Genomic DNA, 19,967 nt, shown 5'->3' with positions numbered 1-19,967 from the left:
TTCCTGTCCATATATTTATCAGATAGCTCACCCAGTAATAATATAAATCCCTTTAGGACAGAGACTTTGCTTATTTGGTTCTTTGCTCTCCACTTAGAAATTGAACATGTCCGACATGTAGTAAACACTCAAGAAATATGTGCTAAATAAATGGATGTTCCTGAAACCATTCTCCAGGTCCTCCTGAGAACTCTGAAGCCCACTGCCTATCCATTATAGACAAACTTCTCAATTGTATAATTTCCCTTCTGATTCATGACCAAATTTTATTTTATCTCTTATCACTGATTAAAAGAGTTCCTGTATCCTAACAAACCCACTCTCTATTCCCACCTTGGTTCATGGAGCTAGTCTGTCTTCCTTCTTCTGTCATGGACTTGCACATCTTCTACTTGTGTGCACAAATCTACAAATGTGTGTCAGGTCCCAAAGGAGTTACTGTTCCAAGAACTTGAGTTATTAAAAAAAAAAAATCTCCCATTTCTTTTAAAAATACATAATGGCTGTCTCTCCTGAGATATTTTTATATTGTGTCCCCAGAGGAGGAATTCCAGCTGATGGCCCAGTACAGGGCAGAGGCCCATAGACAGACAGGCTGGCTCCAATTTATGTTCTCTGCTAACATGGCTTATAGGCATTAGTATTTTTGATATAGAGAAGTACTGTACTTGAACCTGACTTGGTCTTATGCTGGTAACATCCAGCTTAGAATCACACATTTAAAGGTCAAGAGTTACTCATTTTCTTCATCTTCTCTCTCTCTCTTTCTCTCTCTCACTCTCTCTCCTTTCTCTCCCTCTGTCTTAAACCACATGTCCTGGGAATAGTTTCAGCATTTTAATAGAGCAGTACAGAAAGTAAATTGGCAAAAGTTCAGTTTGCCCCGTATTAAACTCTGCTGTAGACACTTTAAACCTATTGGAGCTGTTATATATGAAAACATGCATCAGAGCTTCCACAAAACCCTGTTAGTGCCTTTATTATCCTACTGTTTTTCTCTGTCCAAGTTTTCACTATCACTTCATTTCAGGCTCTAAACTCAACTCAACACTCGGTACAGGTAAACTGAAAAAAGGCAATAACTCTTTAACTCATAAGGTACCCATAATGCTGCAAACATTTAAAGAAAATGAGCAAACATCTCTGTATAAAACTTGGGTTCAATCCAGAAGTATATTTAACTCTCAAATGCATGATGAAACCGTGGAATTGCAGGCACTGGCAGCTCCTTCGCAGTAGTCTGGCAAGGCAGAAGGAGACCAACATTACAGAGACCTTGCTAAGGCCACACCCACCAAACTCCTGGTGATCTCTCCTGGATTCTTACATCTGTGGGTCCTTCAGTTGGAAAAATGTGATACTGTAATCTGCTTACTTAGAATTAACTGTCCCAGTGACTTAGTAAGCTGGGTGTGGGGGCGGGGGGAGTAAAATTAGATATTTGAAAGTAAGCCCTCACTAGACATTCTCTTAGAAACAAGATCACTCACTACCTCTTACAGGCATGGATTTCCTTGGCTCATGGCATGACTATCCCTAGCCCATCTATGCCAAGCGTTTGGCATGGCGGACGAACAGCTCCTTTTCAACAAGCCTTGCTCTTTGGAAACCTTAGTAAAATGCAATTGTTCACACTCCAGCACACCTCAAACCTAAACTACCCCAGTTCACAAACGATGTTTTGCCAGACTGCTTCCTAAGTCCTGGCTCCAGTAGAGTGTGTTATGTAGAATCGTCCACAGCTTCAAAAACAAATGAACAGCCCCTTCCAGTGCCTTGGGCTTGCATTACAGTGAAGTGCTCGAATACAGTTTTTATCACACATGCACTGTGCTTACTTGTTAGAGAATTCTTGTCAGTTTTCTAAAAATTATATTCACTTGTATGCTTATCAGATGCACAAAATGCTTTCTTCCTGGATTGTCCTATCGTTATTGGGAAAGCATAGAGTTATGTATTTCAGAAGCGTGGAATGGATGAAAGTAACAATCAAAGAGAAACAGTATGTTTTCTCCCATCCCCATAACTGATATGTAAATGCAAAGAATATGAGGCATGAATGTAAGAACATCAATGATTTTATTTAAAACTTAAAAAAGAAAAATTGGCAAATCAAAGAATAAGGATTTAACTGACCTAGTCTCAAGAAGGAAAACCTTTTAAATAAGACATTTCTGAACTCCCATCTGAAATATATATCTTTAGGGCAGTAATCATCAGAAACATACGGAGTACTGTGGAGATCAGTTTTATTGTCTTGCATCAGTGAACATTCCTCAAAAGCATAGAGCGTTGCTAATGGAATTATATGTTTTCATGCTATAATTACATTTGATTTTTTCTTATATTTCTGTAGACTTTTTGTTCATGGTCTCATGACTAGACAGAATATTTACAAGTTTTCTATGTCCACAGACTACCCAACCCCCTCCCTCAAAGAGAGAGAGGAATTTTTTAACAGAAAAAAGACAAATGTATATTTAAAAATTTTTTATTCAATCTTTGAAGATGTTCTTTCAACAATAGCAACAAAAACATGAACAACAACAAAATGAAATAAGAAAAAAGAATTTTATACTTGAAGAAAACAGAGCAAGAGATTCCTTTGAGTTCCAAAACTCCTTGAGACCCAAAATGGGCACTTCATATTTTTGTTCTTGTTCTTGAATACTATTTGTTGGATACAATGGAATTAAGTTGATGTTTGGGTATGTTGCTCCAAATGATTCTGTCACTGGAAGATAGATAAACCCAGCAGCAGAATCAAAGTAGAGTCTTCCTGCCTGGAGAACAGAAGACCAGGTACTATCATGTATGTGAACAACAAACAGCTGTTTTTGAGAAGAGAGAATCTCGAGCTGCAATATCCACAGAAGTCTCTAAAGAAGAGATGTAAACAATTAGAAAATTATGTTGACAATCAACACGTTATTATCGTCCTGTCTTCCTCTTCTCTCACCTTCGGTCTTAGCTTTGCTCAACACACCTCAGCGACCTCTTATCTTAGCCTAGCACTCAATTCCTATTCTCTAGGTTTAAATCACTATAGAATATGAGGCTGACACTCACTTCAAACATGTTACACTCCAGGGTTTCCCCCTCAAAGTATTATGACAGGAAGTATAGGAGGAAAGTTGGTTGTTGCAGTGTAGATGTGGAGTAAGGAAGGGCTTCTACTCGCTAAGTGGAATAAGTTCAAGGGTGTATATGAATACTGCTGGGCCTGACCTGGGTTGCATATTCTTATCAGAAATTGAAGTCAAGTTAGCATTACATTTTCCCAAGTTTAAATACATTTCTTGATAATGCCATCTATTAGAACATTGAAACCACAGTTAGGTACTCTCTCCTTGGATCCTTATAGTCTGGCTCTTGGCCCAGCCACTCAACTCAAATCACCCTCTGAGGTCTTCCAAAATAACTTCTCAGCCAAAACCAATAGTGTCCTTCTAGACTTGTCAGCTTTATCTGAAATCATATTCTTCTCTCTACTAACATTAGGTCTATGCTGGTCTCAAATTCTCAGGATTTGTTTTTTCTAGGTTTTCTACTTTCTGCATCACCAGAGTCACACCTATAGTAGTTCTCTTAGAGATCATCCAACTTTGGTCATTTTAGACACAATGTTTGAGCATGAATTACTTCCCTAACCATAAACTCTCCTTACTTTTTAAAGTCTTATCCCTCTTTATGCCAGGCTTTCAACTGTAGTCATAGTAAAGTTCCAACACTGGTCTTGATTCTCCTCCACTCCTTACTGCTGTGCAATATCTTGATTTCTGTAAACAAAAAATAAGTCCCTTTGACTCCTTACTAATCCCTTACTTTCATTAAACTTCTAAAGGTAAATATTTTCTACTTAGATTACATTTACTGAGTTAATGTTCCTTTTGTTATCCTCAGCCCTTTTCTCTTCATCCCTAGTCAAATGCAGGTTAGACCAAACTATACACATATGCAGGTAAATTCTGCCTGTTGATCAAAATGCAATTCATAATTAAATGGTTGTTTTATCATGCTCCACCAGCTCTTCTTATCCCACTTCCAGATGACATTGTCCACTCAAGTCCTGCAAACATCTAATAGACCTGCATTTTTCCCATTCCTACTTATTTGTCATCATTCTTAAAAGGATGTCCTTTTCTTTTAACAAGTCTGCTCCATTCTTCAGTACCCCATCCAAATAGAGTCCTCTAAAGGACTTTCCATAGGAATATATGTAAACCGGATCATATAAAATAGCTTGCTTTCCTACTCCTCCTCTCGTGAACATATAGCTTTATGTGAAAATGCATCCTAAGTCATCTTTATGTGCTTATAAATCCCTGTAAATTCATAGATCTATCTGTATATGTAGTATGTCTTAGATAACTCTTTGGAAAGACACTTTACAGATAATTGGGAAAACTTTTGAATCTTAGGTAAAAATCCATACAGTCCCCCCATCCCAACAACCCACAAAAATATACATTTAAAATATTTTTATTAATAATATGCTACTAAATTTTACCTTATATATGCATTTTCTTTTCAGGATCCCCCCATGGCTGTAACTCTTGGACTCCGAATGGAGGAAATGATTTTTAATCTTGCTGATACACACTTATTTTTTAATGATTTAGAGGTAAGAATTTTAAAAAGTAAGAATAATTGTATCCAAATCTTAAAACTCTTAAATGGTTTCTACATCTGCAGATAACCTCAAGGAAACTGAAAGATAGAAATTTAGCTCAAGAAAATAGTAAAGTTCCTGTCAAGAGAAAAATGGTGCATACAAATGTAAACAGAAGTTAAATTATGTTAATGAATTTTGCATAAGTACTGGCACATATTTAAAACAAAAATATCTCAGAAGAGGAGCAAGTCTGCTTTGCTGCCCCACGCGTACACCCCTGCACACAGCTTCTTGCCCTCGTAGTGTCTCCATCACAACCCATTCAGAGCCTTTGGAATCAGCATTAGCTTTTCCAGATTACTAACCAGGATACTATTTAGGTTAATCACTGGACAGTAGTCACAGATGCTATTCATGGTGCTAACATGGGTCATTAAATTTTGCAGGGAACCTGACATCTAATTTTAGACAACATTATCATTCCTTATTTCCACCCCTTCCAGATAAAACAGTGCTAGAGCTATTTACGTAGCACATCTGACTGGTTTGACTGCATTTATTTTCTCTTGCTCTTTTTTTTTCCCCCTAAGTTATCTTTTCCATTTTCAACCTCAAATGAAGAGAAAGTAAAAACAACAAAATGAAAGGACCCAAGAAAAAATAGCCTCAGGATAGGGAATAAGTACTATAATAAGGTATACAATCTGTGTGTTAATGTCTGAGTTTTTAGGCGTGCAGAAGATGAAATTTGATATAACCGTGTAGCTCGGCACTGGGCAGGAGTACTTCTCTGTCAAGCGCAGCTATGATGAAAGAGATACCTCTTTCTTTTTTAAAAATGTCATATTTAAGTTTATTTTTTATCTCATGGTTTCGCAGTGGAATAAAAGTGTTTGTAATCGTATCATGAATGAAGAGGGAGATTATTATACTGAATCCCCACCTTGTGCTCAATATTTTATATTGGACTTTCTATTAATTAACAGCCTTTTGAAATTAATACACTTATCACATTATTTTTGTAGAGGTGAAATGGTAGAGTCCACAAGCATAGAAATCATGTTTCTAGTTACTTGCTAACTAAGTGGTAGAACTGGTATTTGAAATTCTGACATCTATCTGTCTCCAGAGCACATATTTCGGCCCCCATACCATGCTGAAATTAACACAAGTGTGTGAGAAAGAAAAGTTAGTCAGTGTCTTCAATATGTTTTTTTAAATTGACAAGGTCTTGAATCCAGTTTTCGTTACAGTTGAGATATAAGAACAAAAACTGTGCTATTCAGCATATCCCATAAATGTATGCTGGAAATCTGTGTAATAGTATTTTTTTTTTTCTCTTCAGTGAGTCACTGTTTTTACTGGATAATAAAATTACTGTCTGTCTAAAGAGGTTTTATTTTTTTTCCTTAATGGACATTATGAAAAATCAGTATTCCCAGGCAAGTTTTCTAGTTTTAGATAATAACAATAATCACCTCTCTAAAACTTGATTTAAATTAATCTTGCTACTTATTCCTATCTAGTGTATAAAATGATTTTATATATACATGATAATAAGAAACACATTTTAACCTTTTGGAACTTGAATTTTTTATATAGAGTGATAACTTCTTACATTACATTGGTTAAAATGGATTAGTCTCATTCTAAAGAGAATTCTAAGATTATTAGTCCTTTTAAACAGGTAAAAGACAAAGGAAATTTTATGTGGTTTTATCCAAGCTCCATAGTTTTTATTTAATTTTATTAATTATTTTTTACTAGAAATAAATGGAATAAATGACCTATTAGCTATTTTACTGGCACATTAGAAGACAGATGGAATAAATTTGCCACTCAACTTTTAACAGAATAATAAAGTGAGAATGTGAAAGTAGCATATAATGAATTTGCAAATACCTTTAGCAAGTTTGACATGCATCTTTGCATCTCAGAAACAATGATCAGCTATAGTGCTTTAAGAATTTTAATTTTGGATTACATATTTTATAAGATAACTTAAAAATACCTGACAGGATCTGTGGTAGAAATATTAACTGAGAAAATATTGGTATTGACTTTTTTCTATAATTATAGCTTTTTAGTTGTGTTTCGAATGTGACAAAAATTTTATTTGACTCAAACACAAAACTTAGTATCTAACTTAATCAAAGAAATGAGTAGGTCTCTGCATATAAATTGATCAAATTCTCATACATCCATACACACACACAAGCATGCCACACACACACACGCACACACGCACACACACACACACACACACTCACTCACTCACTCAGATGAAGTGCCCAAGGAAACTCAAAAGCTTATTATTGACTTAAGTGAGATAAACATTAAAACTAATAAAATCTAAATAGCTTTCAAGATCATTCAGGACAGTTACATACATATCCAGTATCCTTCTGCATCTGATTTTGAAACTCTACTTTCACTCAATTTTTTATTTCAGTAGACCTCTTATAAGCACAGATTATCATGAGCTTCATAACTAGTATTAAGCTATTTCTGCTTCTGACAAAGAACTTCCTCAAGAACGTAACTCCCTCATTAGCCTATTGTTTTATTTTCCTTGTGTATTTAATCCTTCAAGGTTTCTTTTCTTAACCTAAAAATCTAATTTGAGTCTCAAATTCTTCAACAGATACTGCAACATATGTAGTAGCAGCTGTTTTCACATAATTCCTTAGAAGATACACATTTGAACCCTCCTGATAGACACTTTGCTATATCCTGCCCAAATGCAGAGAAGGCAGATGCTCACACTCCTCCTCAAAGAAGAGAATTCTCTGTTTAAATAAAATGTTATTTTAGTTAGAATAACTTCCAGAAAAGAAGGCACCGGGGAGTTCAGGCTCACAAAAGTGAGAGAAGACTGCTGTGGATTATAAATGATAAAGATCAGTGACAACACTGAGGTTGCCTTATAAAACAAAATTAAAGAATGTGAGATTAGTATCAGAATTATCCCAAATGTTTGAGTTCTCATACTGAAATTTGTTAAAGCCAGAGCATTATGCCGTTTTTAGTATTTCAGATTTGGGTGAAAATGATTCCTGCAAAGTTCCTCTGAGTGAAAACTAATTGAAGAACAATTATTTAGATTTTTCTAAAAATATAAGTGATTGAAGTTCAGGTTTTTTTCACTGGGCTGTAATCCGCAGGCAGGAGTCCAGAGTCAATAAGCATAGTTAACTAGGCATAAATTTAAAGAGAAGTTCCATTTGGAGAAACCTCAAACATAACTTCAAATATGGATCTCATGGTCCAATAAGTTTGATATACTGATGTCCTCGGGAATAAAAAAAATGAGTTTGGGGGTAAAATTAATCGTATGAGTTAATACTTGAAATGTCAGAGGAATTTCTCTAAAAATTAGGATAAGAGGATATTAAAAATAAAAATAACATCTAATTACCAGGGTATTTCATAAAAATTTCCTCCCATCTTTTTTTTTTAGATACCATTAGTTATAAGAGACATGGAAATTATTTACATGATGAAAGATTTTAGAACTTCAGTGGAATGAGCAGCTTCATGTGATGCCATTTCAGTAGTGATTTAATGCAGTCTTCATACTTACCAAGAATGTCACCATCTCTAAATAAGAAATAACCCCTGTCATCTATAACTACTTTGCTGCCTTCATATTCTGGGAGAAGAAATTTATTTCCAACTTTCTTGCTAACTAGTTAAATCTTTCCACTCTTTCCTTTAGAGCCCAATCCAGCTGCTACTACTGTTGCTTGTAGTACTATTCCCTGCGATTTTTCTGGAAGCATAACGCCTCCTTTGGTTAAAGTTTGGACTGTACTCCTTTCACCAAATGCTCAAAAATGCTCAAAATGGGGAAGAATCGTTCTAAATGCCTGTCCCGCCATGACTCCTGTGACCCCAGTTCTTACCCAATTCTCTCACCCTCCCCTTCACTCTTGATATAAATATCTTCTTACAGTCCTTACCATCTAGAATATTATTTCATTTGCCATAAGTTTGCGTTAGAAAATTTAAATGATTTTGGTAATTCCGTCAAGAACTGTCATTTGTTTAGACTTCTGCCATTTATTCAACAAAGACGCATTGAGCGATTTCTGTGACAGATTGTGCCTCAGCTCAGGTAGGGGTATGGTATATCTGGATGACCGAAACATCCCCTTCAGGGCCCTTCCTTACCTATGAATATAGGTGGAGACTTATTCAAAACTTACTAAACACTTAATTTATGTAAGTTATACGAACCTTTAAAATTAATTTACCTGGATTCTCAAGTTATATACTAAAATTTTATTGATTGGTCTAGTCATTAAGTTTTATATGTTAAAAGACACCTGAGTCAACTAGTTCGTTCTCAACCTGTGACAGGATCTAATCTATTCCATGTGGAAACCTGGAGATGAGATATTAAATATTTCACTGCCAGATACTTCCAAGTCCTATAACAAATAGAAATAGTAGCTGAAAAGCCTCTGTTTAGTATGGCATTTTACTTTCAAAGTTAATAATTTTTAAATTGGTTTTTAATGGTTTTGACTATGTGTACAGTCAGAATCTGTGAGAATGACTGAAATAGTTCACAGTGGGAAAAGAGGCCCCAAAGGCTAAACCATATTTATCCAGAGGTTAGAAAGTACTAGGTATTTTAAATACTCTAGCCAGATTCCACCTTCAGATTACGTTCTGTTTCACTGGAATTTTGCAGATTATTTGAAGATAAAATAGGACTTTTAAAACCAGCAAAGAATTGAATTCTTGTCCAGAAAAGTTACCATTTTTTTCTGAGCATTGTAGCTTTGTCAAGTATATGGGTATTTGTACCCAAAGTTTATTTTCCTCTGAGTCTGTAGCACATTGGAGATGGTAAATCTTTATTATTTACCTTTTACTTATAAGTATTCTTTTCAGTTTAAAGATGTTAAAACTTGAACAGAGGAGGAAAATAAATAAATAAATAACACCGGCTTCTGTGGCGATTAGCTTTTTTCTCTGTTAAAAGACCAGGACTTTAAAAATAATACCAGCCTGGTTCCTTCATGGTGTCCTTGGCACAGCAAAAAGTAGGAAGTCATAGAAATCTCACAGGACAACATAATCATCAACCACTTCTGTTTCTTCTCAACAAATAAGATGTAATAGTAACCGCCTAAGGTGTTCAGACCAAACAAGTTTCGTATATCTGTGTATCTTCAGATTAGCTTTGCTTCCATACACCACAGCAACGGAGAAGTGGCTAAGAGTGAACACCTGTGATTATTATAGATACAAAAGAGAATTTCTTATCAATAATCTTAAGACTAAAATTATATTTAAATTGTTCTAAAGAAATCTACACACCATATATTTTCAGGCCCCTTTTTATAGCACTCTTGGATTTAGATCTTGCAGAGGGGAAACGGTGCCGTTTTTTTTCCCAGTGGGATGGGGGGATGGATGGGCAAATGCTGCCATCTTCTGGCCATTGCCAGATCAAAGAGAAAGGTGGAAAAACCAAACAATCAGGGTGACAAGCATCACTTGAAAAACAAATAGCTTATCGCTCTGGCCTTTTGGTTAAGATGAAGTGTAGAAAAACAAATAACGTTTCCAATGTTTTTAACAGGAGTGTGATCAAGTTCACATAGATGATGTTTCCTCTGATGATAATGGGCAGGACTTAAGGTAAGCCATGCCTTTTAGTACGCTATTTCCTACAGAAATTCAGCTATGGAGTTTTGCACATGTAATTATTTCTTTTATTTCTTTTTAATATATTTTGGGTGTTGCAGTACCTACAGCTTTGCAACTGATGGCTTCCATGCAGCTGCAAGTAGTGCAAACCTTTGTTTGCCAACAGGTGTAAGAGGAGGGGTTGACTGGATGAGGAAGTTGGCTTTTCGTTACAGAAGAGTAAAAGAATTATATAACACCTACAAGAACAATGTCGGAGGTATGTGTGGTTTTTTAAATCTAATAAAGGCACTAGATAGAGGTAGAGCTTGAACTATAGTTCCGTATTCTATATAAGGGACTATCCTGCTATAAAATAAATTATCAAGAGCTCATGACAATGTCTATTGAGCCAGAATTTTAAATGTCTTAGAGTGGGGGCAGGGAATCCAACTGCAAAATAAAATGTGCAGCTCCGTCAAAGGAAATCGAGAATTCTTCGTCCCCAGATATTTCCTCAAGATTCACAGCACGGTGTTTAGTTTACCTGCCTTCAGCTGGGACGCTATCCGTGAAAATCAGACAGAGGAACTGCTTGGGGCAGAAGGAAGAAGACCTGTTTAAAGATAAGCTCCCTAGTCATTGAAGCTGAGTTGTCAGCAATCAGTGCCTTTCCGGAATCCTATCAGAAATAAATATAAACAGTGCTTTATGTCACTTCAAAGACTTCAACAAGTCTATTTTATCCCTTTAAAAATTGCATGTTGTCTCACAGTATATCTTTCCCATGCATAGTGTTAATTATGATTATCATAATTTTTAAAAGTTCAAATACTCTGTAGGTAGTATACTCATCTATATATTACAAGTGATGTCAAAATCTGTGACATCAAAGCTAAGATCCAGGATGTGCTTCTTGATATAATAAACCTTGATCATCTGTCTTATTAGTATCAATTTTAGGGCAGGATCCTAAGATTAGTCAATAAGATCATATAAGATGCTCCTCTCAGAATTTTTGTTTGTTTATTTCTCACCTTTTTTTTAAAGGATGATTGAGGAGCATAAACCAGTATCTAAAATGAATGATACAGCTAAATGTACTTCTGCATACTATACATAATGTATATTCACATATATGTCATAGAATATAATATAGATAGTAAAATGTTTACCTATAGTATATAAATTACACGCACCCATACTTATCATGAGGGTGGGACGGTGTGTTCACCTTGTGTCCCCAGTGCCTCGCTAGCCTTGAGACACATAACAAATGGTCAACAGATACTCAGTAACTACAATAGAAGAAAAAAAAATGTGCAACTATAGACAATAATAATGTTAGAACTGAAAGAGAGCTTTTAAAATGGAAGATCTTCATTCCCAAATGAGAAATAGGCCCCTTCAGGCTACTGACTTGCCCCGGGTTCTAGGGCGATAGCTCAGGTTTCCTAATTCACTTGAATGGTCTATACAAGACACTTTTGTAAAACAAGATTACTAATAAATGATGTTATATCTTAAAATGTCTAAACAATGACATGAGAATTAATTTTCTGTGACATATTAACATTTCTATATTGAATAAAGACAAATGAGACTTGCTAGATGTATAAATCTTGATTTTAAAAGATTTAATGCTCCAGCTGTTTATGTGCTCCCAATATTCTGAAATATGATTAAAATAAGAATCTTTTGTGATAAATTTACATGATCTTCTTTTATCATATAAGCAAGGGCTGAAATAAAAAATTAGCATACCTACTTCTTATCGTAACTTCAGTAGTTTTCAACAATTGTCTATAATTGTGTCATATACTACAGAATTTTCAACACAATTTTTAACTTCTTTTTATAAAACAAAGTATATGTGATAGCTTTGGCACTAATATTAGAAACACTCTAAAATCTACATATGATAAAGCCATTGTTACTGTTTCAAAATGGTAATAATTGTGATTCTTAAGAAGCTAAACATTTTCAGACAGCCAAAATATGTAAGGTATGTGACTGTTATATGAGGCTGGTAGACCTGACTTCTCCTCTGGTCCTGTTGTTGCGTCACAGTCTTGGAATGGGACCCATGCACAGAAGTGGTCAAAACTCCTCAAAGGATTGGTATCCACGACGACAGATTCTAGGTTCAGTGAGGGCAGAAACTGTGACTCACTTTGTCATTGTTACGTCCCCAGTTTTTAGCCCAATACCTGATATGTAGAACTTGTTCAATAAATATTTGTGAAATAAATGGGTAATCAATTCTGAAATGAAGGATTAGTATTGATATAAATCAGTCTCTCTATTTCTGATATAGGCTGGAATAAAAATTATCTGTACTCAACAGAAGGGAGACCAAACTAGGTATTCTTGAAAAAGGTTCATCTCTTGACTCTGCCTTGCCTTTTGGTGTTGCAGGACTCCTTGGCCCTGCCAAGAGAGATGCATGGCTGCAGTTAAGGGCAGAGATTGAAGGTCTGACAGACTCCTGGCTAACAAATGCACTTAAATCTTTATCGATTATTAGTACGAGGTAAGTGGTCTTGTTGCAGTTTCTATATTTATTGTATTGAAGATATAGTCCTGATAGCACAACATTTATAAAAATGTTTTAATTCCTAGACTATTTTAGAGTTTGAAGGGACCTAAGAATTCACTGAATCCAGTGATTTTCAATCTGTATGTGTGTGTATGTGTGTGTGTTGGTATAGAAGATGGGGTTTGCCACTTCTCAGAATAACCAGAAGATCCCATCTCTCTAAACTTCTCTCTTCATAACCGCTGATAATCTCTACAGGAAGGTCATGTGACTTTTAATGGAAAAAAAAAGACAACACTGTTAGTGACAAAGTATGGGAGATGATGGCAAAATAAAACAATACTATTTACACAAAGAGTGCATGTTTTAAGTCGTTTAGATCATTATAGATAATATACATCAAAAAAGTTTTTAAAAAGCTCTTGAAAAAATTGGAACCTTTGGGTTGTTTGAACTAAAAGGGAAACACTGACTTGTTGGTGTAGATTATAGAATTGAATAGACCTATAATTAGTTGAACACCATGTGCCATAAATCCTAATCAATAAAATAAATCTGGAAAGTGATAGCTTGTAGGGTGGGGATGAATCTTTGTACTATCCTATTCCTAGTTTTATTTCTGAGTTAGATGAGTAAATAAAAGCGTGCTTAGCAAATTTGTGGGTAACATGAAATTTAAAAGAAAGACTATTTGGACTGTGATTGAATCAGATTATAGAAAAACCTTGGCAGGGTAAAAGGAAAGTCCAATATTCAGAACACGGAAGTAAATGGGTGTGTGTCAAATCTTTCTACACTTGGCTTCTAGCTGTGTGCCATGACCAGCAACTGCACTGATAGCAGATGGCCTAAATGGGATGGGGAGGGGGCAGTAGCTTCCTGGGTCCGGTGGGGGAAGCCAGAACAGAATACTTTGCTCAGTTCTAGGTACCACATTCTAATAGAGGCTGTGACATATTTGAAGCATCTGTGTCTAGCAAAGTGGCCAGAAGGGTTTAGGCTGTGGAAACCACATAAAAGGAACAGTCGAAGGGAGGAACCGAGGATATTAGTCTGAAGAGTCGTTTACGGAACAATATTACCGATTCAATTGTTTGAGATGTTAGGCTGAAATAAATTACATTTCTCTCTGTGTCTGTAAAGGAGAGTATTAGAACTAATGAGTAGGAATCCTAGGAAGGGAGTTTCTGGCTCCACGTAAGGGAGAATTGTCTAACAATTAAAGCTGTTTTAAAATGAGACTTGCCGCCTGGTGATCTCTGTAGTTGGTGACATGGAGACCAAAGGTCAAGAAAGCTGGGATTTGAGGAATCCTGAGCTCCTGGAATTCTGTGTAGAATGTAGTAGAATTTCTCTGGGGAAGAGTTCAACAGCTTTTATTATTTCTAAAAGAGGTCTCCTAGATAGTTAAAAAAAAAAGATTATTACATTATTATAAAGATTACATATGTTATACATAATATATTGCATAGCGATTATTATTAAATGCCTAGTCTTAAAGGAACTACATGGGTATGTGATTTTTAAGAAATAAAGTATAAAAAGAAATGAAGGGTAAAATAAGTCATTATACACTGAAGATTTCATAACCATGAAATTTGATAAGTTATCCACATATATTACCATATTGGTGATTTTCACAAAATGTCTGGGATAGCAGAAAAACAGATGCTTATACAAAATATTGCTAATTAGATATCAGAGCCATTAACAAAGTTCGTACCTCTGTCTCTACGTCCTCTTGTATGAATATAGTCAAAGGATGTAATCAAATGCATAGGAAAAATTTATATGTAAGGAAGCATTATTTGTAATATTGAAAAATCTAAAACCATTTAAGTGACCAAGCTTAACTTTAAAAAGTGATGGTATAGTCACATGAGAGAGTAGATTGCACACATTATATTTTGTTGGGAGAAGGGGAATAATAGATAATATAACATAAATGAATAGGCTTATAATATAAGCAAATGTAAAAAGTGAAAATACAAAATTATGTATATAGTGTGATCCTAATGGTAAAAAAAAAAATCTATACACAAACAGAAACTCTGAAAGTAAATGCACAAAATGGGGGAAACAGTTTCCATCTCTGCATGGTTAAATAATTGATGCTTTTCATTTTCTTCTTTATGTTTGCCTGCATTTTACAAATATACATGCAGTTTCTAAATACATGCAGTGTTTGTAATTTAAAAACTATAGTGCATTACAAGTTGCATATAAATTTATGCAATGTTTGTAATTAAAAAAGAAATGATATAATTCCAGATATCACACAGTATAAGTGGTGAATCAAGATTTCAAAACCTAACTTAAAAACTAAACTTAAAAAGCCTGTACTTCATTCCACCATGTTTTCATTCTGTAACTTTCATCAATATGTGACATTGAATAACACCTTCACAAAATATTATGTAGAACTGTGTCACAATTTAGTAAAGAGTTTGTGTATTATTAATAATAAGTTTTTATTTGGAGGAGTTTCTGTCTGATAATAGGCAAGTCACTTTCTAGGTCTTTATTTCCTTAGCAGTAAAGTTAAGGATTGTATTGATGATAACTTATTAAACTTCTACCTCTAGGAGTCTTTGTTTCTTTACTCCATATAAGTCAATAAACCTCATCATTAGCTTCAAAGAGTCAGAGATTCTATTATAAAATCACATCTAAGGAGATGATTTAGAAATGAAAATATTTTAAAAGGCTATAATTATAAAGGTTTTATACTTGTTTTTGAATAAATTATAGTTTTTCCTTACATATGATGTATCTAAAGAATATAAAGCATAATATTAAGTGTACTGAAGGCTAAGCATATACATACCCATGAAAAATTAGCATTCAGTTTCTCTTCTAAGTTGCCATTGAGACCAAGTTTCTGAAAATCAATCTAGAGAATTCTGGAGACTATTTTATGGCTCCTACAAATATGTATTAAAGGCTCATGATACAAAATATCTAATAAAGATTCTTGGATACATGCCTTCAGATTCCCAATTTCATGAGTGTAGTTTTGAGCCCCTCAAGACAGGTCAGATCAATTGCCCCATAATCCAGAAGGAAGGACCAAGTCTCTTCTTTTAGGATCTCTGCCTCATAATTCCCATTCTCTTGGTGTTTCCTTTATCTTCCTCCCCACCCCGCCCCAAGTACTGTTATGAAAACAACAGCTATAAATTGCAAAATGGGAGATTCTCACTCTCAAATAGTAGGGCCTTCATAGACAGATTAAAACTGGGGCCATTAAGTGCAATTTGCCCTTTGTTGTTGCTGAAGAGGAGATTCAGGCATTCGGTCCCTTCTATACTAAGTAAAGATCCTCTCCACTTTAACTTCAGGATCTCACCTGTCAGTCCCTTGATTGGGACTCTCTGTGCTGTTTCTTGTACAAAATCCAAAAACTCCTGTTACCCAACCTATCACCTTCTTTACTTTCCCGGGCTCTGAAAACCCTGGGACGCAGAGTCCTACCACCCTAAAAATACCTGCTCTGGATACTTGTAAACCTTAGAGCTAGGCCGTCCCCGCTCTGATAACCTTCCCATGATTGCTGAAGGCTGAGGTAGGTATTCTTCTCTGAGGTCCCACAAGGACCTAAGGAGATCTTTATTACAGAAGATATTTCATATAGCAGATATATATTGACTTGTCTCTCTCCATGTCTAGCTTGTGATTTAGAGGGGAAGAAAAACATCATTCATCTCTAACTTCTTTTTGCTTTTTTTCTCCTATTTCTCCTATTTGGGGTTGTATTTCTAGCACCTGTCATGGTACCTGCCAGGTAGTAGACACTCCATAAATAACTGTTAAGTGATTTGAAAATTAGGTTATATTGGGCTACTTATTATGGAATTGAGAGACCGCAGCAGCAATTTAAAAAATGTACTATTAGAAGGTATTTAGTATTAGAATACAAATAGTGTTATTTCCTCCCTGTCTTAGGAGTAACTGCGTAAATGTCTTGGTAACGACAACCCAGCTGATCCCAGCACTTGCAAAGGTTCTACTCTATAGTTTAGGAGGTGCTTTCCCCATTGAGAATATTTACAGTGCAACTAAAATAGGTAAGAAAATTATTTCTAACTCTGTATGAAATGTGTTCACTTCTGTGTTTGGGGGATTTTCGTAACATATGTCTCTGCATGATTCCTTCTTTCATCAACTTTGCTGTTAGACTATCAAGCGAATTTGGACAGTGCTCAAATAAGAAAGGCCTCTGCAACTCATTGTACATGTGCAAATTTTATGAAAACTGCTGCCTAGTGAAATGATGAACTCAGCCTCTGGATAGTTCTGACTCATTTATATATGTGTATTTTTATATGTGTATATTTATATTCATTTTATATAGGTATATATATTTATCTATGTATGTATGTTTCACTTATACATAAATGTAGCTATCTTATCATGGCACATGTTATCTGAGTAATATACAATATCTCTAGCAATGGTATTTAATATTTTATTAGTATAGTATATAGCATTTCATCTTTGCATGTACAATAATCTAGCTCTAAAATGAAAATACTATTTTGGCATTACAGGCGAGTGTCAGATGGATTAAACTTGTCTGTAATTCCAGAAAAAAAAAATAGAACTTAATGAATCGGAAAACGTGTTTGGAACATTCATAACACATAAATATTCAAAAACAAAATTTCATCAACTTCTGCCATCTTGAAAGAGTTAAAACAGCTCATGTATTCTTCTGTCAAGGAAATGCCTGGGGAAATAGATAGGTTGTGTAATGTGCCCTGAAGGTCAACAAACTTAGGCTCTGGCACCTTGACAAGAGAAGTTCAAAATCCTAAAATCCGCTCCCAAAAATAACTCACCCTGGGCCTTGCAGAGTTTGGATACCCGCACAAGCAAAAGGATGCCCCAGTCGCAGCTGTTTCAGGAGGACAGTTAAAGAGAGCCAAGCTTTCACAAAGTAAATTCTGTATTGTCATAAGGACTACAGTTCGGAGCCCTGATATCAACCCCATTTATCTTTATGTAAACATATGTATTTATGCTAGCAGGATTAATATATAGAACTCGATTTTGCTTCTTGACAAATAAGTTTACACCAGCGAAAACTTTTCTTTTAGTAACAACAGTATTCTTTCTTATTGGCCAAATTATTCCTTAGGTTTAATCTGAAAAAATATATATATTTTTTAATTTTTTCTTTTAAGTTAGTATTTTGGGGAACTATCAGATTAAGAATAAATGCAAAAGTAGCCGTGACTGCATGAATATTCTGGGACTGAAATTCAGAGAATAATGCCAATGTTAAAACATCAAAGAACATATAGAAATTTCACGGTGTTGTTTCCATAATGCATTCAGAGAATAGTGTCACCAGTGCTGTGGTCCAATCAAACAGCATCCTTAGTACAGTTAATCTGAGCAGACTAGCTCCCAGCCACTTGAAGAAAAAAGTAATATATCAGGGTAAATCCATATCTTAGTATTTCCTCTTTTTTTCTTACAGATGAACCTTCCATTTTTTGCAATAATATTTTCTGCTGATTCGTGTAACTATTTAAAATAAACTAGATAACATCAATATATAGAATTTAAAAATAAATATTGAAACTTATAGTTGCTTATCAAGTTGTTTCGATATTCTTTTGGCAGAGTGAAAGATACTAACATTTGTTTTGGGTCAAATGCTTAACCCTACAGAGTTTTTTTGAAGCATGGAACACATTTGTTTTATAATCTGTCCCAAGTAAAGACTTATATTATTCAAACATATTTGTTGATTTCATTAACCCAGAGGTTGCAAGCTAGTTTAAGTGATTGATGTTCAAGAGAAATTAACTTAACACTTTATGAATCTTTAGGTTAATGAATGCAATGGCTGGAAGAATAAGCAGTGCATTATTTTTCAGGCAAGGAAAGCTGTTTTGAGCGTATAGTGTCCAGATTTGGCACTAACATAACTTATGTTGTGGTTGGAGATGGCCGAGATGAGGAGCATGCCGCTAACCAGGTAACTTCACTCTGAACTTTATCTTGTTTATCTTCCAGGAAAAGAAAGTTGCTTTGAACGAATAATGCAAAGGTTTGGCAGAAAAGTAGTATATGTTGTAATTGGGGATGGTGTAGAAGAAGAACAGGCAGCAAAAAAGGTAACCTGTCTCAAACAATGTTGGTGTGATACTTCTAATGCAAGCTTTTTTGTTTGCATTTCTGTAGTTTGGCCCAATGGCAGCTTGACAAATGATTTATATTTATAGATGCAAAGCAGTAAGAGCATGAGAAGGTCAATACTTACATTCAAATAAACCATTTGGAGTCTAGCATTTTTTACCTGAAATTTTATAGGAAATGCAGAACTTACTTATATTTGTGTGTGTGTGTGTGTGTGTGTGTGTGTGTGTGTGTGTGTGTGTGTGTGTTGGGTGTGTATGTTTAATATAATATACACAGATATAATGGTCTGTAAGAAAGATGGGGAGAAATAACCGTATTTAAACACATGACATTTCATAAGATAAAGAAGTTTAATGAACTTCTTAGAAAATCATGACTTCAGTTCTTATCCTTTTTCTTATCCATCCTCTATACCATATGGTCCTGTGAGTGCCTAGTAGTAAGTGTGCTCCTTGATGCTAAATGCTGAGGGTAGATTTAACAGCTGAAGGAGAAACTGTCATGAGAAAATTTAATAAACGCTATTGGAATGGGATGTACTATGCAGATCCTTTTGTGCCAATTTGTGGTAGAGACTTAGAAGCAACATGCCTGACATCTTCTAGAAGAGTGTTGTCTATTTTGGTGAGCCATTGGTACATGATCGAAGCCAAGCAGCTGGCTTTGAACATATTCAAAAGATCTCACAGGCCCTAGGCATTTAAATAAGCCTTTCATCTGGCCTACATTTTTGAAGAAGAAATCAAGGCAGTTAAAAATCATTATATGGTTGGTCCCAGATCAAAAGAGGAATGATATCAGGATTGGCCCAGACACCAGACTGTCAGTCAACACAACACCAAGAGTTACTGCTTCCTTCTCTGAATGATAGCAAAATATCATCTAGCCAGGATAAAAGTGATATAATTTATAACACAAAGCAAAATGATGAATTAGTATTGTGAAACAATGACATATCAGCTTATATCATTTAACATAGCAAGAATGTTGTTCTTTTTATCCCGAGACTTCAAATCA

At 35.1% G+C, this 19,967-nt stretch overlaps 1 protein-coding gene and 1 pseudogene across 4 annotated transcripts in view; one reads left to right on the top strand and one right to left on the bottom strand.

The window, feature by feature from the left end:
* Positions 1 to 19,967, top strand: part of EYA4 (EYA transcriptional coactivator and phosphatase 4) — a 124,597-nt gene that overhangs the window by 101,881 nt on the left and 2,749 nt on the right. For 3 of the 4 annotated variants that reach the window (XM_039879039.1, XM_039879038.1, XM_039879037.1), the window contains 6 exons: positions 4,535 to 4,624; positions 10,212 to 10,270; positions 10,378 to 10,538; positions 12,677 to 12,791; positions 16,743 to 16,864; positions 18,686 to 18,786. In XM_039879039.1, coding sequence (XP_039734973.1) covers positions 4,535 to 4,624; positions 10,212 to 10,270; positions 10,378 to 10,538; positions 12,677 to 12,791; positions 16,743 to 16,864; positions 18,686 to 18,786 — 648 coding nt within the window. Of the gene's footprint in view, positions 1 to 4,534; positions 4,625 to 10,211; positions 10,271 to 10,377; positions 10,539 to 12,676; positions 12,792 to 16,742; positions 16,865 to 18,685; positions 18,787 to 18,824; positions 18,926 to 19,967 lie in introns of all 4 variants that reach the window. The other variant, XM_039879036.1, reaches the window with a different exon arrangement.
* On the bottom strand, positions 8,098 to 8,496 carry LOC120615804 (10 kDa heat shock protein, mitochondrial-like; annotated as a pseudogene).

The sequence above is a fragment of the Pteropus medius genome, unplaced genomic scaffold (assembly GCF_902729225.1).
Source record: "Pteropus medius unplaced genomic scaffold, Ma_sr-lr_union100, whole genome shotgun sequence".
NCBI lineage: Eukaryota > Metazoa > Chordata > Mammalia > Chiroptera > Pteropodidae > Pteropus > Pteropus medius.
The sequence above is the reverse complement of the archived record's forward strand: the minus strand, read 5'-3'. Positions and strand labels throughout refer to the sequence as shown.